General features: G+C 47.8%; 1 protein-coding gene across 1 annotated transcript in view; it reads right to left on the reverse strand.

The window, feature by feature from the left end:
- Window positions 1–24349, reverse strand: part of EEFSEC (eukaryotic elongation factor, selenocysteine-tRNA specific) — a 215544-nt gene that overhangs the window by 65256 nt on the left and 125939 nt on the right. Inside the window, exons 5-6 of the mRNA XM_040358969.1 lie at window positions 19344–19982; window positions 6070–6226 (exon numbers count right to left, since the gene is read on the reverse strand). Of these exons, the coding sequence (XP_040214903.1) occupies window positions 6070–6226; window positions 19344–19982 (796 nt within the window). The remainder of the gene's footprint in view (window positions 1–6069; window positions 6227–19343; window positions 19983–24349) is intronic.

Consider the following 24349-nt stretch of genomic DNA (forward strand, 5'->3'; position numbering starts at 1 on the left):
CTCCAGCTCTGGAAAAACACTCCCCAATCACATCAATTTCGGTAAACGTCACAAAAGATTATTTTGTTCCACTCTGTAGTCTAACCCAGGGGGTCTTTTTTTGGTGGTCTATAAACCCAAAAATAAAATTCCGTCCAAAACACATCTACACTTTTTCTGTGAGTAATGTAGTAAATACCGGGAGATCCTGCCAGTTTCAGCTTTCTCACTGCACTTCCTGTAATAGGGTGACAACTAGTGGTGCACCGAAATGAAAATTCTGGTGCCGAAACTAAAACTGAATAGCATAAATATAAGATTTTAGATTTATTTTAGTTAAATGTATTATTTATTTATTTTAGTAGCTTGGCTTCCCCTATTCATATGCCAATAGACTTGTTGGACTGGTGCATGAGCACAGGACAGGAAGTGATACTATAGAAAGTAGAGAGAGGGAAAAGGATTTGAAACACAACAATGTGCTCAAGACAAAAGAGGAGATATCCTTAAAGAGGACTCTGATGGGGACACCTGATGTAAGGGGGGCACTCTGATGGGGACACCTGATCAGGGGACACCTGATGTAAGGGGGGCACTCTGATGGGGACACCTGATGTAAGGGGGCACTCTAATGGGGACACCTGATGTAAGGGTGGCACCTAATGTAAGGGGGACACTCTGATGGTAACACCTGATGCAAGAGGGGCACTCTGATGGGGATACCTGATGTAAGGGGGCATTCTGATGGGGACACCTGATGCAAGAGGGGCACTCTGAATGGGACACCTGATGTAAGAGGGCACTCTGATGGGGACACCTGATGTAAGGGGGGCACTCTGATGGGGACACCTGATGTAAGGGGGGCACTCTGATGGGGACACCTGATCAGGGGACACCTGATGTAAGGAGGCACTCTAATGGGGACACCTGATGTAATGGGGCACTCTGATGGGGACACCTGATATAAGGGTGGCACCTAATGTAAGGGGGACACTCTGATGGGAACACCTGATGTAAGGGGGGCACTCTGATGGGGACACCTGATGTAAGGGGGGCACTCTGATGGGGACACCCGATGTAAGGGGGGCACTCTGATGGGGACACCTGATGTAAGGGGGCACTCTGATGGGGACACCTGATGTAAAAGGGGCACTCTGATGGGGACACCTGATGTAAGAGGGGCACTCTGATGGGGACACCTAATGTAAGGGGGCACTCTGATGGGGACACCTAATGTAAGGGGGCACTCTGATGGGGACACCTGATGTAGGGGGGCACTCTGATGGGGACACCTGATGTAGGGGGGGGGGCAACTCTGATGGGGACACCTGATGTAAGGGGTGGCACTCTGATGGGGACACCTGATGTAAGGGGGGCACTCTGATGGGGACACCTGATGTAAGGGGGGCACTCTGATGGGGACACCTGATGTAAGGGGGGCACTCTGATGGGGGCAATCAATCTAAGAGGTACTCTGATGAAGACACCTTATGTAAGGTGGTTCTATTTTCTTTTACTTAAAAAGTGGATGTGATTGGCCTACTTTTATATTAAAGAGAGATTCGGACCTCAGCTGGAAGAACGTTTTAGCGACCGGACCGCCTTGAACTTTAATTCATTACCCCTGTCCTAGACATAACCAACATTTAACCCTTGCAACCCAGGTGGAGCCCCACTTTAAGGGTAGATTTTTTCCCTATTCGTGGATTGTAACGGACTGGGGTACCGAGGGGCCGATTCTGGTGGAATGAGCAATAAGACAACGTTTTCCCCCCATGGGAATACGGCCTCAAACATGCGTTCACCCTGCTCTGCTCTTGCTGTACAATCCAAGCTTCTGATGCGAATGTACGAGGTCATAAAACATGCCGAAACACTTGGTGAAAAGAGGAAATGAGGAGGAAACGTCTAAGCCCTAATGTGCACAGGAGACCACAGACCAATCAGCCGGCAGTTATCCACTCACTTATCGTTAGAGCGGGACGGCGGATAATCTCTCTGCTCGCTGAACAGATACATGATGCAGAAGTAACGCGGCTGAATGAACAATATCCCCACAAGTGACAACGTTATGGGGAACTCGGGCGCTCCTCGTAGACGCAGCTCATGAAAGGCGCCGCATTTGTATTGCCTAGAGGAGCGTCGGAGAAAACATTTTTCGTATCGAACGTTACCCACCAGTAAACTGTAATGAGGAGAATCATGTCCCTGACACACGTATGACACGAATGATAAGCATGACAGGAATTAGTTAAAACCTTAAAAAAAAAGTGTATATTAGATTGTAAGCTCTTAGGGATAGAACCCTTCATAAGCTTCCTGTATTGAACTGTATTTTAAATTGTCTGTCTCCCTTTAACCACTTCAGCCCCCGACCATTTGGCTGCCAAATGACCGGGCCACTTTTTCGCGATTCGGCACTGCGTCGCTTTAACTGACAATTGCGCGGTCGTGCGACATGGCTCCCAAACAAAATTGACGTCCTTTTTTCCCCACAAATAGAGCTTTCTTTTGGTGGTATTTTATCACCTCTGCGGTTTTTAGTTTTTGCGCAATCGTGCCGTTTCTAAAGGAGATCGCGCGCCGTGACTGGCGGCTCTGGCTGCGACCAAACGGCATACCACGAAACTCCACCATGAGGCCTCATAATAGAGCGTCAATTTTGAAAAAAAAAGCATATAATAAATATCCCACATTTGTTTTCCTCAGTTTAGGCCGATACGTATTCTTCTACATATTTTTGGTAAAAAAAAAAATAAAAAAAATCGCAATAAGCATATATTGATTGGTTTGCGCAAAAGTTACAGCGTCTACAAAATAGGGGATAGTTTTATGGCATTTCTATTTTTTTTTTTTACTAGTTATGGCGGCGATCGGCGATTTTTATCGTGACTGCGACATTATGGTGGACACATTGAAAACTTCTGACACCATTTTGGGACCATTCACATTTATACAGCGATCAGTGCTATAAAAATGCACTTATTACTGTATAAATGACACTGGCAGGGAAGGGGTTAACCAGTAGGGGCCGCTGAAGGGGTTAAGTGTGTCCTAGGGAGTGATTCTAACTGTTAGGGGCGTGGCTTACTGTGAGGCCACGTACACACGGTTGGTCCATCCGATGAGAACGGTCCGCCCGATGAGAATGACGTGCAGAGAAAAATAAAGTTCAATGCTTCCAAGCATGCGTCGACTTGATTCTGAGCATGCGCGGGTTTTTCACAATTGTATATTGTTTATGATTATTGATCTGCTTTAAAAGAGATTGCGCACCTTTTTAAACACCAAGATGAGTACTTAACCCGCAATACAAGCACATCCCCCAATGTTAGGGGCAATTCCTTAGTGGCCCCGAGTTGGGTTCTAACACAGCCCATGCAGTCAATCACCTACCATAAATGTGCCCACGGGTGTACATATCTTCTGACTTTCATCTATAGCATGCGCTCACCAACTCCGGCCTCTACTACTTCTTTCCAAAGTCATTAAAACACATTGAAAGCACTTTAAAAAAAAATGAGGAAGTGAAAAGGAAACATCCCCCCCCCCAATGTACACAGGAGACCACAGAGCGCTCAGCCTGTGCAGACTTTACCCTTCTATGGAATACTCAGCCATCAAAGGTTGCTCAGAATTCTTTATGGAAGTAATCTGTGGGCCAAGACAGGCTGAAGCTTTGCGGGATAGAGGAATCCGATCAGTTGCTTTTAATGAAATTTAAAAGTAAAAAAAAAAAAAGCCACAAACAGGATGCAGGCACATTAAGAGACAACATTGACCCGGCAATGGAATGCGAACTTCAGTTCACATGAGCTGTCATACGGAGACCCCCGCCCCCCCCCCCCACCTCGCTTCTTGTTAACAGTAAAATCAGCAATGGATATGTGGGCACTCGCCGCCCCCCCTCCCCGTCCAAAAACAAATACACAGCAAAGAAAATCAAACTATAGTCTGACTAAGCTTCCCTAATAGTCTAAACTTCCCCTTTATGACCCCCAAAGACTGTGCGCTACATCCGAAACCCCTTCCTCACTGTACCGGCGTACAGCTGTTTCCATAAAATGTGCGAATTACAGCCATGTGTAGAAAAAGGTCTACAGAAAATACAAGGCCAGACTGATCTTTAATGTGAAATGCAGTTTAATGTATATTATTTTTATACAGGCATAGGCGTGCGCACAGATCTGTGTTTCTGCACTCACAGAATGACAGTCTGCCTTGTTTACATAGGCTAGGGTTGTCCCGATACCACTTTTTTGAGACCGAGTACAAGTACGGATACTTTTTTTCAAGTACTCGCCGATACCGAATACCGATACTTTTTTTTTTAATGTCATGTGACAGTATTTTTTTTTTTTACAGCGATTTTTTTTTTTTGGGGGGGGGGGGGGGGTAGTGGATTGTCAGTGTGTGTTTTTTTATTTTATTATTATTATTATTTACATTTTATTTTTTTAATTATTTATTGGAAATGTTTTTTCTTTTTTTTAATTAGCCCTGTTGGGGGGCTTTGGTGAGATATCAGGGGTCTTAACAGACCTTTGACATCTCACCTTTAAGACAGAGAAAGGGACTAGGGACACAGATTCCCCAGTCCCTTTCTCAGCTGCACTGGAAATGAATGGACAGGAGACAGAGGCTCCTATCCATTCATAAACTGAAGTATCGTAAACACAGGTTACGATGCTCAGTCATATAAATGGACAGAGTCCGTGATCACTGACACTGAAAAGGTAGGAGCCGGGTTTAGCGGCTCCTACCGCCGCTCTCCATCCAGACAGAGGGGGCGGAGGAGGACATGGAGGGGGGACACAGATCACGGAGGGGGGAAGCAGCGGCACGGAGGGGGGACACAGATCATGGAGGGGGGAAGCAGCGGCATGGAGGGGGAGAGCAAAACAGAGGATGGCAGCGGCACGGAGGGGGAGAACAAAGGACGGCAGCAGCACGGAGGGGGGGAACAGAGGACGGCAGCGGCACGGAGGGGGGGAACAGAGGACGGCAGTGGCACGGAGGGGAAGAAAAAAGGACGGCAGCGGCACGGTGGGGGGGAACAGAGGACGGCAGCGGCACGGAGGGGGAGAACAAAGGACGGCAGCGGCACGGAGGGGGAGAACAAAGGACGTCAGCGGCACAGAGGGGGAGAACAAAGGACGTCAGCGGCACAGAGGGGGAGAACAAAGGACGTCAGCGGCACAGAGGGGGGGAAAAGAGGATGGCAGCGGCACGGATGGGGAGAGCAGAACGTCAGCGGCACGGAGGGGGGACACAGGAGCATGGAAGGAGAGTCAGGTATCGGTAAAGTATGGGAGCATTTTCCCCCCCGAGTACAAGTACTCGGGGAAATGGTTGGTATCGGTCCCGATACTAGTATCGGTATCGGGACAACCCTAACATAGGCAAACTGTAATTTTGTCAGAGTATCAAACAAACAGTGGGTCCTGGTAGACATTGGGTCCGTGGGACCCGCTGATCAGCTCCCGTTCTGTAAAATCACAGCAGAAGCAAGCTGCCAGCAGCAGACGTTTGCGTCCAAAACCCGAAGGTGCAGAATCGCGTATATATATATATATATATATACACACACATGCGATTCTGCGCAGATCGGCCGCCCTGTAGCAGTAAGCCACGCCCCTAACAGTTAAAATCACAGGTATGGACGTGAATAGGGCTGTACGTAAGTTACGATCACGTCGAAAGCATTGACAGTTTGCGGCGTAATTTGGAGCATGCGCACTTGGAAACGTTCACGGATGGCGCATTCGCGTTTGTAAGAAACGTCAATTGCGTGGGGTCACAAGTAATTTAAATAAAACACGCCCACATCATCCACATTTGAATTAGGCGGGCTTACGCTGACACATTTACACTAGGCTGCCGTAACTTAGGGCGCAAGTTCTTTATGAATACGGAACTTGCGCCCTAAGTTACGCTACGCCCGCCGATAGATATGAAAATGTATCTGAATCCGGGCCAAGAAAAGTAAAATGGAAAGAAAATTGTTTACCCTTCAGTTTTGTTTCATTTTATTTCAATACATTTGCCAATTTGGTGTCCAATGTAAATGAGTGAAAAGTTTGTACTCACTGGGGATTCTGATTTTGTACTTTCCGCTCTGTCCAAAGCTCCCTTCGATCACTCCGTCTTCTCCGCTCGACAGCTTGACCTTCAGCCCGACGAACAGCTGGATGTTGGTCTCCTTTTTGAAGAGAGAGCGCCCAATCACGCTGTAATCGTCATTCACCTGTAAGAAGGAGGAGACACACCGGATCAGACATATGTTTTAAAGTGAGGATCGGCCAAGGAAGATCTACAACATCACATGACACGGCTCCTCAAATCATCACGGACTGTGGAAAACTTAGCATTTCATTTGGTAATCAAGGTCCCAGATTCTGGAGGAAGAGGCACAGAACCCAAGTTGCATGAGGTCCAGGGTTGGACTGGTCATTGGGACTACAGGGAGTTTCCCGGTGGGCCGATTGGCTCAGTGGGCCGGCTTCAGTGACAGCGGACCGCCGCCCCCCTCTGCTCCTCTGTCTCTCCCTTCCCGCAGCGCTCACCTGGGGGGGAACAGAGAAGCAGGGGGAGGACCAGAGGAGCATGGGGGACGACAGAGGAGCATGGGGGAGGGGACAGACAGCTGACTCAACAGCTATGGCCTGGGAGTTTCTCACTTCTGCCTAATCCTGTCCCATAAGGGGGGGCACCGAACTGATTCTTTGCCCCGGGTGAAATGATGTCTAGCTGCCCCACTGGTACTGCCTATAAGAGTACCAGTACCAGTTGGTCTACTCTAATAAAGTAGAATGGCTAGTGGCTAGTGAAGGGGGAGAGGGGGCTTGGGTGGCCGGGGGGTGAAGTGGGCCAGTCTGGATAAAGTCCAGGGCCAAATTGTTGTCCCAGTCCAGCCCTGATGAGGTCCAGTGTGAAGTTCATCTGCTGGTAATGGTCCACTGTGTTTTATCAAGTCCAAAGTCAGTGCAGCCCTCTACCAGGAACGTCTAGAGCACTTACAGTACAGACCAGACGGATGGCGAATGTATCGCCATATATATATCTGATTTTAGCAGATCCGATCCGACCGGATCGATGTCAGCGGAAATGGTCAACGCTGACATCCGACGCTCCATGGACTTGCATGGAGCGCCCGTTCAGGTCCACCGAAATGGTCCGCCCGTGATAAAGGGGCCTTATGGAGATGCTAATTTCATTTTTCAGCAGGACCTTGGCACCTGCCCACACTGCCAAAAGTACCAATATCTGGTTTCATGATCATGGTATCACTGTGCTTGATTGGCCAGCAAACCCACCTGACCTAAACCCCATAGAGTATCTGTGGGGTATTGTCAAGCGGAAGATGAAAGATACCAGACCCAACAATGCAGACGCAGCCATATTTAGGCCCCTTTCACATTGGGGCGTTTTTCATGCGGTACAGCGCTAAAAATAGCGCTGCTATATAGCATGAAAACTCATGCCCTGTAGTGTTCAATGTGAAAGCCCGAAGGCTTTCACATTGAAGCGGTGCGCTAGCAGGAGCGCACCAAAAGTCCTGCTAGCCGCATCTTTACCGCGGTATAGGAGCGGTGTGTTCCTATTGAAATCAATGGGAAAGCGCGGTAATACCGCGATAATACCGCCCGCAACGCGGGCAGTATTAACCCTTTTTCGGCCGCTAGCGGGGGTTAAAACCTCACCGCTAGCGCCCGAATATCGCGGTAAATACGACGGTATAGCCGCGCTACAAATAGCGCGGCTATACCGTCACCGCGGCTGCACGCCCCAATGTGAAAGCAGCCTTATATGATTAAAAAAATACAAAAATTATAAAAGAAAGGGACAGGCCTTAGCTTTATTAAAGCGAAGGTCCACACAAAAAGTGAACCTCGACTTTTTAGAACCCCCCTCCGGTGTCACATTTAGCACCTTTCAGGGGGGTGCAGATACCTGTATAATACAGGTATTTTCACCCACTTCCGGAAACAGGCTCTCGCGGGAGTCACGCCCCTTCGCGTCACCCCCCGCTGTCTTCTGGGAAACACACAGGTCCCATGCGACTCGTGCATGAGCAATAGGGAACCAGGCAGTGAAGCCGCAATGCTCCACTTCCTGATTCCCTCATGAGGATGGCGGCGGGGGCAGCCGAGAGACGAGTGATAGCTCGGCCTCGGCTGCCGACATCGCGGGCGCGCTGGACAGGTAAGTGTCCCTTTATTAAAAGTCAGCTGCTGCAGTATTTGTAGCGGCTGGCTTTTAAAAAATAAATAAATTTGGGTGGACCTCCGCTTTAATATCATGAAAAAAAATAAATAAAAAAAAAAACATAAAAGAAAATGACAGATTTTAGCCACATTTATATGGTGGAAAAAAATAAATAAAAGGAAATGCCTGACTTTAGCCATATTTATATGATGGGGACCTATTTATCGGCGTATATCGCGCACTTTGTTGCCCTGAAAATCAGGGCAAAATCGTGGGAGCGCGATATACGTCGATACCCGCTTCCCGCGCTGTGTTTGAACCACTGAGCCAGCATATACCGAGCGCAGTACACTCGGGTATAGTCGGGCTCGGCTCCTCTCGCAGTCACGTCCTGTGCGTCCTGTACGTCCTTTACGCGAGAGGAGCCGAGCCTGCCCGACTATACCTGAGTGTACTGCGCTCGGTATATGCCAGCGCAGTGGTTCAAACACAGCGCGGGTAGCGGGGAGGACACCACGATGGCCGCCAGACCGGACGAGGCTGCCGATGGACGCGATTAACGTCAGGCAAGAAACCGACGAGGGGCATCCAAACTGTAAGTATTTTTTTTTTTTCAGGAATTTTCCTTCAAGTTCGGGGGTGCGCACGCTATACGCCGGGGCGCGTTATAGCACGATAAATACGGTATTTAGATTCTCAAAGAAAATTTGGCTCAGGGAAACACAACACACATCTGCAATATGTTATTTGGAAAATCCCTGTTTGCGACAACAAGAAGAAAGAAGGTAAAAGCCGCCCGAGCCCAGGATCACAGACAAAAGAAAAAGCAATGCAGCCCCTCCAGCCAGGATCCCAGGAACGTCCACCCGTCCGGCTTCACCGACCCCCCCCCCCCCCCCCCCCCCGATCACAGGTGTTCCTGATTCAGAAACTTGGCGGAATTCACCTTCTTCTGGCTGCATAGAGGGAATTTTTGCTCGACTATTTTTAGTCTTGGCAAAGCGACTTCTTACCCGCGGTGTTTATTTAAGAGAATTTCTTGCCTATTTTCCCCCTACATTTACAAATTTGTAAGACATTATATGGAAAGTGCATAGCAGTATGGCTGCAACTAACGATTATTTTCATAATCGATTAATTGGCCGAATATAGTTTTGATTAATCAGATAATATTTTAAAAAAAAAATTTGGGCCAATTTGTTGTTGGGCAGATTACAAAACACAAATTCCCGCAAAAAACACATTACATGCTTTTCTGCAGCTTCTCCATTGAAGTATATTGACCAAAAAAATAAAAAATATTTTGCGTTAAAATGTCCTTGCCCTTTCCAGTCCTTCGCGTCTGCGACCCGGACCGAAGCTCCGTGACCCGATCGCCGCCGGAGTCCCGCGATCGGTCCCTGGAGCTGGAGAACGGGGAGAGGTGAGTGTAAACACACCTTCCCCGTTCTTCACAAAGGCAGCTTCATTGATCATGTGTTCCCTAATATAGGGAAACACGATCAATGACGTCACACGTCCAGGCCCGCCCCCCTACAGTTAGAAACACATATGAGGTCACACTTAACCCCTACAGCGCCCCCTAGTGGTTAACTCCCAAACGGCAATTGTCATTTTCACAGTAAACAATGCATTTTTATAGCATTTTTTGCTGTGAAAATGACAATGGTCCCAAAAATGTGTCAAAATTGTCTGATGTGTCCGCCGAAATCAGGGCCGTTTAAAGGAATTTGGGGGCCCCAAGCAAGAAGCAGGGGAGGGGGTGTTTCTGAGTTTCAAGTTGAGAAGCGGGGGGTGGGGTAATTTGACAAGAGTAAAAAATTATTCTGCTATAAACTAGATAAACGGGGGGGTACTTCTTCTGACTGCCTCCCCCCCATGTTCTTTTTAACCCCCCCCCATCCCCTCCCTACCGCATACCACATACCGCTGCATACAGCTGCTGCCCCCCTCCCTACCGCATGTCGCCGCATACAGCTGCTGCTGCTGCCGAACGTCAGCTAGTACTTCTTCTGACTGCCTCCCCAACTCCCCCCCATGTTCTTTTTACCCCCCCCTTACCGCATACCGCACTGCAGAAGATTCAGTTTGCTGTTCCCGGCCGGACTGAAAGGAAGTGAGCACTAAGTGTGTGCACTTCCTGTCAGTCCGGCCGGGAACAGGAAACTGAATCTCCTGTACCATGCGGTTACGGTACCCGGCCGGACTGCAGGAGGAATTAGGAAAGAAGCTCGGCCACGCTACAGGCTGCAGCATTTATAGGAAGCGGCTCCGGCGCTCTGCTGGGGCCCCAGGCCAGCTCGGGGCCCCAAGCAGTTGCTTGTTTTGCCTGTCCTGTTCCGACGGGCCTGGCCATAATGTCGCAGTCACGAAAAAAATCGCTGATCGCCGCCATTCGTAGTAAAAAAAAAAATATCAATAAAAATGCAATAAAACTATCCCCTATTTTGTAAACGCTATACATTTTGCGCAAACCAATCAATAAACGCTTATTGCGATTATTTTTACCAAAAATAGGTAGAAGAATACGTATCGGCCTAAACTGAGGGAAAAAAAATTATTTTATATATTTTTGGGGGATATTTATTATAGCAAAAAGTAAAAAATATTGCATTTTTTTTCAAAATTGTCGCTCTATTTTTGTTTATAGCGCAAAAAATAAAAACCCGCAGAGGTGATCAAATACCACCAAAAGAAAGCTCTATTTGTGGGGAAAAAAAGGATGCAAATTTTGTTTGGGAGCCACGTCGCACGACCGCGCAATTGTCAGTTAAAGCGACGCAGTGCCGAATCGCAAAAACTGCCCAGGTCCTTTACCTGCATATTGGTCCGGGTCTTAAGTGGTTAAAGGTTAAGTGGTTAAAGGATACGTAAATCCATGCTGAATAATGAGCATTATGATGGATTCTCACTCCAGGGCTGTATATTGCAGTTTACAGACCGATGCACCGCCAACACAGGGACCTCGCCGGGAGACCCCCGCCGGGAGAACACAGTGGCCCGGATTCAGAGAGCAATTGCGCCTGCGTAACCATAGTTACACAGCGCAATTGCTTACTTGCCCCGGCGTAACGAATGCTCCTGATTCAGGAACCTCATTACGCCGACTGCAGCCTAAGATATGCGTGGCATAAGGCTCTTATGCCCGCATATCTTAGGCTGCATTCTTGCGATGGCCGCTAGGTGGCGTTCCCGTTGTGCTCAGCGTATAGTATGCAAATTGCATACTAACGCCGATTCACAACGTTGCGCGAGCCCTGCGTACGCAGTTTACGTTGTTTCCGTACGGCGGTTTTTGCGGGGGCAGCCAATGTTACGTATACCCGTCGTTCCCGCGTCACGAAATTAGAAATTTACGTAGTTTGCGTAAGTGATTCGTGAATGGCGCTGGACGCCATTCACGTTCACTTTGAAGCAAATGACGTCCTTGCGACGTCATTTGCCGCAATGCACGTCGGGAAAGTTTCCAGACGGAGCATGCGCTCTACGCTCAGCGCGGGAACGCACCTAATTTAAATGATTCCCGCCCCCTATGGGATCATTTAAATTGCGCGCGCTTAGGCCGGGCATTTTGCCGGCGCGCCCACGCAATTTACGGAGCTACTGCTCCGAGAATCAAGGGCAGCGCAGTAAATTTGTGGGGGCGCAGGGCAAAAACGTTGCCCTGCGCCTCCGTAAAAAAAGCGCAATTGTTACTGAATCCGGGCCAGTGATTATTGCTAACGGCTATACCAGCCGCTAGCGATAATCACATTTAAAATCCGGCAGGTTGGTTGTACCCAAGTCGATCGATCAGCTTGGTACATTCAGCCTGCCCACACATGGCCGGCCCTAGACTCCCTGCACAACTGCTGGATCAGGAAAGTTAGTGCCAAGTCTGACAATTGTATTTCGGTGACTTTCGCTGTGGCACATCCGAAGCTCAGCATCTCCTATCCGTCCTGTGCCGTCTTGCCGAGTTCCCATGAACTGGTCAGGCATGTACATTCTGCCAAAACAAAGGTTGAAAGTTGAAACAATATTAACAGGCGATTGTGCAATAAAAAAGTATGTCTATACACAATTACACATGCACTGAGAGCTCATAAATATGTTAGGTCAACACGATGGAAGCTTTTATTCCCAGCCGGTGACTCTTTACAACCTCGTGAGCGCAACACGACTCCTTCCCGCACTGTCCGGACTGCACTTAGTGTGTCTGCGCCGTCCAGCCAAAACCAAACAGAGCCAGGCAGACATCAAAGCCGTAAACATATTTATACTGGCGTCTGGGTGAGTCCGCGCAGGTAACAGCGGGCACCTGAGGCACGGGGTATTGTACGGGCGCACAGACACTTCTGAGGGTTCACCGGGAACGATACCGACATCTGCAAAACACTGGCTGAGCTACAGATACAAATGTCAGAGAGGAAAAAGATAAATGGGCAAAACGATGGAGGAGGATTATTCTTATTTTTCCTAATTATATTGTTTATTTCTTGATAAACAAATACTGTAATAGGTTTGTCACACCTCAAAGCAGAAAGAAAGCAGAAGCCATAGCAGTCTATGGAGGGCAACAAGTCACAAAGACTGCAACAGTGAGCTGCTTCAAATGATATGCAACCTGTTCATTCTGAGATACTCGACTGACATCAGTAAATCATTATATAATGCAGTGTAGATGAGCTGGGGGGGGGGGGGGGGTATAAGAACAAGCGTCACTGTTTCTTACTTCGGCACCTGTACAATTTCTATTCACCCTTGGCCAGTTTGCTTGCATATTATATATACAGTATATATACTGTATATATATATAATATGCAAGCAAACTGGCCAAGGGTGAATAGAAATTGTGTGTGTGTATATATATATATATATATATATATATATATATATATACACATACACACACACATACACACACACACACACACATTATATATATATATATATTAGGGCTGGGGAAATAAAAGATTAATTCCTCGATTAATCTTTAATTCTTTTGATTAGGGTTGTCCCGATACCACTTTTTTAAGACCGAGTACAAGTACCAATACTTTTTTTCAAGTACTCGCCGATACCGAATACCGATACTTTTTTTTTTTTAGGGCTGTGGAAATTAACTATTAATTCCTTGATTAATCTTTAATTTTTTTGATCGATCAAAATTCTTTTGATTGGTGCTCACCTCTCCGCCAGCTTGTGGGCCTTTAGGGAGTTCCGTCGGAGATCCGGTGACGTCACGGACACCGGCGGGGCTTGCCGTGTCCATCTGAGGGGCTCCTTTGCTGTGCCTTCATATCTGCATGCCGGCGGGACCTTCCTATCTGCCACACGCAAGGGCTGTTACACTTCCCTCTGTCATCCTGGGATTCTACAGCCATCCACTGGGAGTTGTGATAGTTCCCTTCACGGGACATCTACATGCCGACGGACTGATGTTAACCTCTCCTCATCTGGATTCAGCAGTGGTATCGTTGTACACATTTTTATACCAGTATCATTCTTGGCTACATGTTTTTAGGACTGCTTTTGCTACCGTTTGGTATTACTCGCACCATTTTTACAGTTTATGTAGCTACATCGATTTCATCTCCAGTGCAATATTTATTGTGTTACCTACTTGAAGACTATAAAAGTTGTAATGCTATTCCCATCGGGCGCTGCCTTTGTGTGTTTTTTTGTATCCTGCTATCCATTTTTCCAGTGGTTGGTAGCTGCACTGGGAATCAGCCTGCAAGGAGATCAGCTAAAAATAGTTGGATCTGTATGTGCGTTATAATTAATCAAAATTAGTCGATTAATCGATTAAAAAAAAAAATCAATTAACCACTTCCCGACCGCCTCATGTAGATATACGTCGGCAGAATGGCACGGACAGGCACATCAACGTACCTGTACGTGCCTGCCTAGACGTGGGTCGGGGGTCCGATCGGGACCCCCCCCCCGCTACACGCGGCGGTCGGTTCCCTCGGGGAGCGATCCGGGACGACGGCGCTGCTATTTGTTTATAGCCGCTCCGTCGCGATCGCTCCCCGGAGCTGAAGAACGGGGAGAGCCGTATGTAAACACGGCTTCCCCGTGCTTCACTATGGCGCTGCATCGATCGTGTGATCCCTTTATAGGGAGACTCGATCGATGACGTCATTCCTACAGCCACACCCCCCTACAGTTGTAAACACACACTAAGTGTACACTAAATCCTACAGCGCCACCTGTGGATAACTATTTACCAAAAATAGGTAGAAGAATACGTATCGGCCTAAACTGAGGGAATTTTTTTTTTATATATATGTTTTTGGGGGATATTTATTATAGCAAAAAGTAAAAAATATTGCATTTTTTTCAAAATTGTCGCTCTATTTTTGTTTATAGCACAAAAAATAAAAACCGCAGAGGTGATCAAATACCACCAAAAGAAAGCTCTATTTGTGGGGAAAAAAGGACGGCAATTTTGTTTGGGAGCCACGTCGCACGACCGCGCAATTGTCTGTTAAAGCGACGCAGTCCCGAACTGTAAAAACACCTTGGGTCTTTAGGCAGCATATTGGTACGGGGCTTGTTGGTTAATCGAACACAAAAATTTTAATCAGTAACAGCCCTAATATATATATATATATATATATATATATATATATATATATATTACAAGGGGCTACCACCATCCCTTCACTTAATTACCAGGTCTGTACACCTGCTGTGCCCATTGTGAGGGGTTCCCACCATCCCTGTGCCGCGCTCCCAAGTCTACACATTTGCTGTGCCCTTATGAGGGGTTCCCATCATTCCTTTGCTAGGTCCCCCGAGTATGCACAGTGCACACCTGTGTGTTCATTTTGTGCGGTTCCCACCATCTCTGCTGGATTATTGATTTTATACTATGAAAAAATGTAACAGAAGAAGCATGATTGCACAAAATGTGGGTGGAAACACCCAAAGAGTCTCCCAGGTGGACTGGAACAGAGTCAGGGGAATATCGATGTTGCATTATCCAACACATGATACAGCCCACCAGATTCCGCGTATAAATATAATTTCTGGGTGGACTACCCCTTAAAAAGGTGTTTTGTAATTATAAAGTCTCTTCTGAGGACAAAACAAGAAACGTGTCATTACGGAGGAGTGCGCCATCTCCCCCGATCTGCGCTCCCTCTCCAATGCCGCCATTCTCTTGTTTTTAATCTCTGCAACTTCTTGGCGTCTCCCGGTATCAATTACTGTTTGTTCTTGCAGAAAGTGACTGCTGCTAAGGTGAGAAACCCAAATAAGAGATAACTCTGCCGCATTCCATGACATGCTTCGGCGAAGTGACTGCAAGCAGCCCAAATAATAACATCTCACCGCACAACAGAATAGAAATACAGGACAAAACACGGCGAGCGGCGAATCGCTTCTCCCGACACACGTCGCTGGCTAGCTACAGCAGGCGGGTTAACCTGAGGCCTCCGGATTGCAGGTGCACTAGGAGTCCCAGCATGCTTCATAGGGGACTGCCTAAAAAAAACAAGTAGTTACTTTCTCAGTTTATAGAAAACTAGCAAAAGTGTGCTTTAACCAACGAACGAGATGAATACGATAAATTGCACCTGTGCAGTGATGGTAAATGGGGAATTGCAAGTCAGTGCAGTGGGGGAAATGCATGTCACTGCAATGTGAGTCAGTTGGAAAAGTGTGCATCGGTGCAATGGCAACAAGTGGTGAAAGTTTACATCGGTGGCCAGTGGGGAAAGCACGTGCTGGTGCAATGGTGGCCAGTGGGGAAAGCCTGTGTTGGTGCAGTGGTGGCCAGTGGGGAAAGCCTGTGTTGGTGCAGTGGTGGCCAGTGGGGAAAGCCTGTGTTGGTGCAGTGGTGGCCAGTGGGGAAAGCCTGTGTTGGTGCAGTGGTGGCCAGTGGGGAAAGCCTGTGTTGGTGCAGTGGTGGCCAGTGGGGAAAGCCTGTGTTGGTGCAGTGGTGGCCAGTGGGGAAAGCACGTGCTGGTGCAATAGTGGCCAGTGGGGAAAGCCTGTGTTGGTGCAATGGTGGCCAGTGGGGAAAGCACGTGCTGGTGCAATGGTGGCCAGTGGGGAAAGCACATGTTGGTGCAGTGGTGGCCAGTTGGGGAAGCACGTGTTGGTGCAGTGGTGGCCAGTGGGGGAAGCACGTGTTGGTGCAGTGGTGGCAGCACATGTTGGTGCAGTGGTGGCCAGTGCGGGAAGCCCGTGTTGGTGCAGTGGTGGCCAGTGGGGAAAGCACGAGTTGGTGCAATGGCGATGAGTGGGGAAAGCCTGTGTTGGTGCAGTGGTGGCCAGTGGGGAAAGCCTGTGTTGGTGCAGTGGTGGCCAGTGGGGAAAGCACGTGTTGGTGCAATGGTGGCCAGCGGGGAAAGCATGCGCTGGTGCAATGGTGGCCAGTAGTGAAAGCACGTGTTGGTGCAATGGTGGCCAGTTGGGGAAGCATGTGTTGGTGCAATGGTGGCCAGTGGGGAAAGCACGTGTTGGTGCAATGGTGGCCAGTAGTGAAAGCACGTGTTGGTGCAATGGTGGCCAGTTGGAAAAGCACGCGCTGGTGCAATGGTGGCCAGTAGTGAAAGCACGTGTTGGTGCAATGGTGGCCAGTTGGGGAAGCACGTGTTGGTGCAATGGTGGCCAGTGGGGGAAGCACGTGTTGGTGCACTGGTGGCCAGTGGGGGAAGCACGTGTTGGTGCACTGGTGGCCAGTGGGGGAAGCACGTGTTGGTGCACTGGTGGCCAGTGCGGGAAGCCCGTGTTGGTGCAGTGGTGGCCAGTGGGGAAAGCACGAGTTGGTGCAATGGTGGTGAGTGGGGAAAGCACATGTTGGTGCAGTGGTGGCCAGTGGGGGACGCACGTGTTGGTGCAGTGGTGGCCAGTGGGGGAAGCATGCGCTGGTGGCCAGTGGGGAAAGCATGTGCTGGTGCAGTGGTGGCCAGTTGGGGAAGCACGTGTTGGTGCAGTGGTGGCCAGTGGGGGAAGCGTGTGTTGGTGTAGTGGTGGCCAGTGGGGGAAGCACGTGTTGGTGCAGAGGTGGCCAGTGGGGGAAGCACGTGTTGGTGCAGAGGTGGCAAGTGAGAAAGTGTGCATCTATGCAGTGCCTGCTAGTGAGAAATTGTGCATCGATGCAGGGGAGCCCAGTTTGGGAGGTGAATATTGGTGCAGTGGCGGCCAGTGGGGAAAGTGCACGTCAATGCAGTGGTGGAAGTGTGCATTGGTACATTGACAGCCAGTGAGGAAGTGTGCGTCCATGCAGTGGCGGCCAATGAAGATGTGTGCATGGGTGCAGTGAACGGCAGGGTGGAAGTGTGAGTCTGTTGAGTGGCGGCCAGTGATGAAGTGTCTTATAAATAATGCAGTGGCAGTCAGTGGGGAAAGTGTGTGTGTCCGTGCAGTGGCATCCAGTAAAGACAGACTGCAATGGTGCAGTGCTGGTAAGTGGGGAAGTGTGCGTTGGAGCAGTAGCTGCCAGTGGGGGGAGTGTGCCTTGGTCCAATGGCAGCCAGTGGGGGGAGTGTGCCTTGGTCCAATGGCAGCCAGTGGGGGGAGTGTGCCTTGGTCCAATGGCAGCCAGTGGGGGGAGTGTGCCTTGGTCCAATGGCAGCCAGTGGGGGGAGTGTGCCTTGGTCCAATGGCAGCCAGTGGGGGGAGTGTGCCTTGGTCCAATGGCAGCCAGTGGGGGGATTGTGCAACAGTGCAGTGAACTTTGAGATTGGAAAAGTGCACCTTTGGAGCAGTGGCGTGGAGTAGGAAAGTGCGAGCTGTCTCAGTGGCAAAGAATGGGGAAGCAAGCGGCAGTGCAGTGGCAGCGAGTGGGAAGTTTCAGTCGATCCAGTGGCAGTAAGAATCTAGAGGTACATTGGAGCCCCAGGTAGGTCGTGGCCCCTGGATGTTTGCCTGGAGCGTCCCTTTACCTGTTTAATCTCTGCGTATACACTTAGGCAATGCTTCTTCTTTAATCTCTTTCTGTTTTTTTTGTAGTTTCACTGCAATTCCACATTTCCTCATTGCCAACATAGACTCTGCTTTGAGAAACAAATAAATCACGTCTGATAGAAGTAAAAAGGAAACTTTTACGAGAGTAAACCTTGTAAACCTCTCCGTGTCCCGCGGAGTCTGCCAGCTGCAGCAAAGTATACGTTGTAGAGTCCCCGTCGCGGTTACTGGCAGAGTTCACACAGACGCTGGAAGTCGAAGTGCACTGGGTTCTCTCTCACTTCCACCTGGCTTTCATACGCTCTCCCGGTGGGCCCGGCAATAAAAGTCAATGGCTCGGGGCAGCCTGCCGTGGAGAGAACATTGCATGCAAGGCCCAGGATGAAGAAAAGAGAGCGCATGGATCTGCGATGAGATGTTTGAGTACACACTACAAAACATGGCTGCGGCTTAGGAGCAGTAAATAAAATTTAAAAGAAAAGGGGGCCGGGGGGGGCAATTCTAATGTAATCATAACCCTTCCCCCTTGCCTCAGTGTCCCTGTTACTGGGCTCGTATGCCCAGGGGACGAAAGGAAGGTTGGCCTAGTCATGTGACTAAGCTGACGTAAATTACATTTTTGTTTTGTTTTCAGATACACGTTAACATCTTGCCACCCGCGTAACAACCTTTTGTGCGACGCAAAAATGGTGGGCTTTAATGCCCATATGCTGCACATAAATGTCTACGGATGACAGGTGTTTCTTTGCACGCTCACTGTTGCATTCCCAGCACTGAAAATTAGCTGACAGCAAGTCGCTGCTTAAGGGGAGTTCGCCGCCGATGCCGTTATCCTTCAACCTCTCACTCATACGGGTTCCAGCCCAGTTCGCATAACTGCATATATATAGAAAAAATCCAAAGGTTCGGACAGTCGCACTCCAAGAAAACATCCAAATTTATTAAAGCATAAAATCACCTGAATACGGCACAAAGACACTGTGGGAGCCAAGAAAAAGGGTCAACATGTTTCGCTCTATCGCTGCATTTATTCATGAGTGTAGCAAAAGGCGTTGACCTTTTTCTTGGCTCCCACAGTGTCGTAGTGCTGTATTCAGGTGATTTTTATTTACATTGGTAGTGTTTCAATGTTGTGCCGATAAAGTAAAACATTTTTGACTGGACGGTATACATGCCAGTCTGTTTTTTTAAAGCCTAAAAGTCATATTCATTGTGAAGATTGATTAAGACAAATGAAAAACAGCCCTTACCCTTTCAACTTGCCCTTCTTTATGCTTCATTTTGAAGACCTTCAACTTGGGAAGAAAGGTTTCTGCATAATTTTTGTCTTCCACCCCCTCCAGAAGGACCCCATGGAAAGCCAGCCTGCAGGTGTTGGAATGAATGTCAGTGTCCAGCTTTGAGCCAATGACAAGGCACAACTTGGGGCACGTGACTGGCTTCTCAAACTCCAATAGGGCCCACTGCTGTTTGGGAAGGAGATCACACCCGTGTTGACCATCTGCCTTGTCCTGTTCTGAATTTGTTGATTCCTTGGTAAGGTAGCTATCCTGGTATGAGTATTCTTTGCTAAAGTCAAACCCATCCGTGGATTCTTCTTGGTTGAGGTGAGGAGGGAGACTGAAGAACATAACCTTCCCCATGACGGTTTCATGGCCAACTGTGATGTGAAACTTGGCTTTGGTGTTGAGCGATCCTTTGAAGTATAGTATCTTGTTCACCGATATTATGGCTGCGTGGATGGTGTGCAGGGACTCTGGGGTGCAGACAAGTCCTCTTTCCAGCAGTTTAGGATCGAACTGAGTGACACAGATCCCCAGCCGGTCCCCTTGCATGGCACTGTTTACGGGGCGGTGAAACATCTGCATGCTCTTCACTTTTTTGGTCACCTGTAAGACAAAAACAGAATCTGAATAGGAAGGTTGAACACAGCTGAAGAAAAATAAAGTGTAAAAACACTTTTTAAAGTGAGACATTTCTCTGCAATTTACAATGGAATGCAAAGTTTCCCACAGTTTAGATGACACCTGTACCCCCGGGGGGTACTAGAGTGGAGTGACCACTTGAATACCGTATTGCTGACTCTCATTAAAGCGGAGTTCCACCCAAAAATTTTACTTCCACTGTCCAGATTCCACCCCCCCCCCCCCTGGTGTCACATTTGGCACCTTTGAGGGGGAGCAGATACCTGTCTAATACAGGTATTTTGCTACCACCTCCGGGCATAGATACCCAAACCACCCGTGGGTATCTATGCCACTTCCGGCGCCTTCTCCGCCCCCCCACTGTCTTCTGGGAGACATACAGGTCCCAGAAGACAGCAGGGACCAGTGGGATCGTGCATGCGCAGTAGGGAACCAGGAAGTGAAGCCGCAAGTCTTCACTTTTCGATTCCCTTACCGAAGATGGCGGCTCCTCCACCTGAGAGCCGAGGTTCTTTGTTTGACTAGCATGACAGGCAGTAAGGGATGCCGGCTGGATGCCTGGTGTTAGCAATGCTATTGGTGCCCTTCCTTCCACATTACATCAGCTGCGCCCAGGGCACGTGTCCTCTCTGCCCCCCCCCCCCCGTCGCCCCCCCCCCCCGTCCCCCCCCCCCCCCGTCCCAGGAAAAACGGTCCAGGTCTGCCCATGCTGTAGCCTGCTCTATCCCGTATCATGGCACCTGGTATGTACATTATTGCAATTCATTTATTTATATATATATTTTTTTTTGTAGAGACCATAGAGAATAAAATGGTGGTTGTTGCAGTATTTTATATCGCACTGGATTTGAGCAGCGGTCTTTCAAATGCAATTCTTGGGGAAAAAATTACTTTAATTAATAAAAAAAAAAAATAACCAGTAAAGTTAGCCCAATTTTTTTTTTTTGTACAATGTGAAAGATTTTACGCAGTGAGGATCGTGATCTTTATTCTAAGCAAAAAAATTGTGATTCTCATTTTGACCAGAATCGTGCAGCTCTAATATTTAACTCTTACAAATATTTCAAATTTCATTAAACATTTAATATGTTCTTTTTATTGCTCATTCTCTGGATGTTTATCACTACATGTACAACTATGCAATAACCAGGTTATCCTTTATATAAAAGTAGAACAATGCGTTATTCAATGATTTTTCATGACATAGAATGTTCTTCCTTTTTAATGTTTAATATATATATATTATACAAATGTTTTTTTTATGGGAGCTGAGGTGGCTCAACGCGATTGGCACTGCGCTGACAAGCCATTCACCTCTGCAGCTAGGGGTTCGGATCCCGGTCTTAGCTACATGTGAATTGAGTTTGGTGGTCTCAGCCCGGCTCCCAGGGGGTGTGCTATGCGAGGTAAGCCTGCGCTTAGTACGCCTACCCCCCTCCCACAAAAACCACTTACACGCACTTGAAATTGGGTTAACATGCACGCACTTTGACCATGCGGTCTCTAAAAAGAGAGGCGAAGGACTAACGGGGCTGGTTGAGCGGGCTAGATCCTCTCACTCCCTTATAGGGAGTCCCTCTGCCCCGTTGGGCTTCAAAGCGGAGCAGGTAGGGCGGGCTGTGTGGGAGGACCCCCTCACACACCCACCATTGCCACCCGGGGCATGGAGAAAGGTGGCAGACTGCCTCTGGGGGAGGCCTGCCTACTCCCAACTCCTGCAGTCCGGCTCCTCTCTCGAGTACATGCACAAAATACACTTTAAAAAAAAAAAAAAAAAAAAAAAAATACAAATGTTTTACATGTAATTTAATATGTTCTTTTTATTGTCCCTTCTCTTGATTTGTATTGATAACTACATGTGCAGCTATGGATTACACATTTTATCCTTTGTGTGAAATTTATTGAAAGTTAAAAGGAAATCGCCTATAGAAGTCATCAGCTTTGGCAAAGACTTGAGAGAGCCACAGAGCCGCCCTGTCTGGAGGATTCTTGTTCCCAAGTAGAGACACTATGAATGATTTAGTAAGCTGTTTATCAGCCACTGGACTGTAACATGTAGGAAAATACACCATTGTCTGTATCAAAGTTCCAAGTGATCCCCGTACAGAAAAGCACACACACCACGCCGGGCAAGGTGAAGTTTCCACACTGTGATACAACGTCTACATGCCTATCCTTGGCACCTCTTTTAAGACAGAAGATTGTTGTACAAAAAGTAAAAACAACAAAAAAAAAAAAAATCGGTAAACTCCAGTCTAATGATATAGCAAAGTTTGACAGCTGAAAGAGCAGGTATACAAAGACACAAAAATAAAATTTCTGCACAGGCTCCTGGCAGTTACAAATTAAAGGGATACTGCACTGATGCTCCAAATGTATTAGAAGCAGCCAGCACAGCAAGGGACAAAATTGTGTAGCAAATATGAAAAAGATACGTGCGGCACTAAAGTGAAAAAAATATCTGTGTATATACAAAATATTTTCTTTACTGTACATCACGGGACACAGAACACCAGTAATTACTACATGGGTTATGGGCCACCTTCAGGTGATGGACACTGGCATAATCAAAGGCCGGAAGTCCCTCTCTATATAACCCCTCCCACATGGGGAGTGGCTCAGTCTTTTCGCCAGTGGCTCAGGCAGGGGTGTCCAAACTGTTTTCAAAGAGGGCCAGATTTGATGAAGTGAACATGCGTAAGGGCCGACCATTTTGCTGACATTCTTTGAACCATTAAAATTTGGTCTAAGTGTGTTTGCCCGAGCACTAATACACGGCACAACAAGAATTCTCCTGCCTTTGTGGCTGTGTGTGGTGAAGAGATGAGCTTGGGCGTGTTATTTGGATATACCATATTTATCGGCGTATAACACGCACCTTCACTTTAGGAGGGACGTTTCAGGGGAAAAAAATGTAAATAAAGAACTGTGAAGCAAAAAGGGGGGGGGGGGTGGGACGAGTGCCAACAGATTACATACAGGAGAATCTCCTGTTTACACAGCAGCTTCTTTAATACAATGTCCCGCCTCCTATGTTTGACAGAGGAGTCGTCCAATGGCAGCCCATTAGACGAGACTTCCTATTACAGATGCCGCAGAGTAAACAAGAGATTCTCCTGTATGTAATTTGACAGCACTCGTTCCCCGCCCCTCCCTGTCCCCTCCGAAGCAGTGCCGATAAATACAGTATATATCCAAATTACCAAGGGGGCCACATTAAACTGGAATGGGGGCCGCAATTGGCCCCTGGGCCGGACTTTGGACATGCCTGGCTAAGGTATTGGTCACGTTTAAGATTATGCTCCATAAATGACTCTAGCCAGGGTCTGGGAGCTATACAAAATTGGATCCATTCAATAAGCCAGAAACAAGGCAAAAGTGGATGGTTCCCTGGGGGACCTTGTTATGGAAGAACAAGGGATCGAGCACCTTGGTCACATTAGTATACCACAGGTTTGCTCTGGCAGGGCGCTATACAGGTCCAAGACAGTGGACCCTAAAGATATTAATCTGTATAGAACAGCCAGTGAACTTTGCAGGTAAAAAAACATCAATCGTATAAACATGAAATTAGACTAATAATAAATGGTGAATAAATTCATATGTGATAAACAAAAGAAATCAATTGGCACAAAGTTAAAGGGGTGAAGAAGAAAAAAAAGTGACGAAAAGTCCAAATAAGTCCAAATATGTGAAACAGGTAGGACAAATGGAATCCAAAAAAAAAGGGGGGGGGGATTAAGTCCCAATATCTGCAAAAAAAGATCCAACAAAGTGTGTGTAGAGGAGACAGCCACCACCAAGAGGCTTACTGGAACATGTGTACTCAATAAGGTGTTTACCCAATGAGTCAACAAGGCTTGAGTTGTGTGTACACCAATGTGATGAGGCTTGCACGTCACTTGATCCTGGCCACAATGGGAGATGATCCCTTCGTCCCTGGCACCGCTCAATATATGCCTGTCTAATCCAGATCGCCAGCTTCAAATCGAAGAATGGACAGAGTCTTCCCCATACACTCAAATGGTATAACCAACAAATAGAAAAGTGCTCCACACAGTGTAAAACCATTGATGTAGACAAATTTATAAAAAATGCAGGAACATAAACATATTGCGCTTGTAGGAATATTCCAATGACAATCTAAGCAACGCAATGACATCAGCAGGGCTCATCCCGGCGTGTTTCGTCCAGACGTCATCTGGGGTAAAGTCACGGGGGACACCATGCAAAGAAAGCATTTCCACTGAAACCGCTGCACTTTTTCTAATGCTACAACAAAGTTATGTTGCAGTATTACATACTAACAGTGGTTAACAAGGTTCCTTTCT

This window comes from Rana temporaria, chromosome 7 (genome assembly GCF_905171775.1).
Source record: "Rana temporaria chromosome 7, aRanTem1.1, whole genome shotgun sequence".
Taxonomy (NCBI): domain Eukaryota; kingdom Metazoa; phylum Chordata; class Amphibia; order Anura; family Ranidae; genus Rana; species Rana temporaria.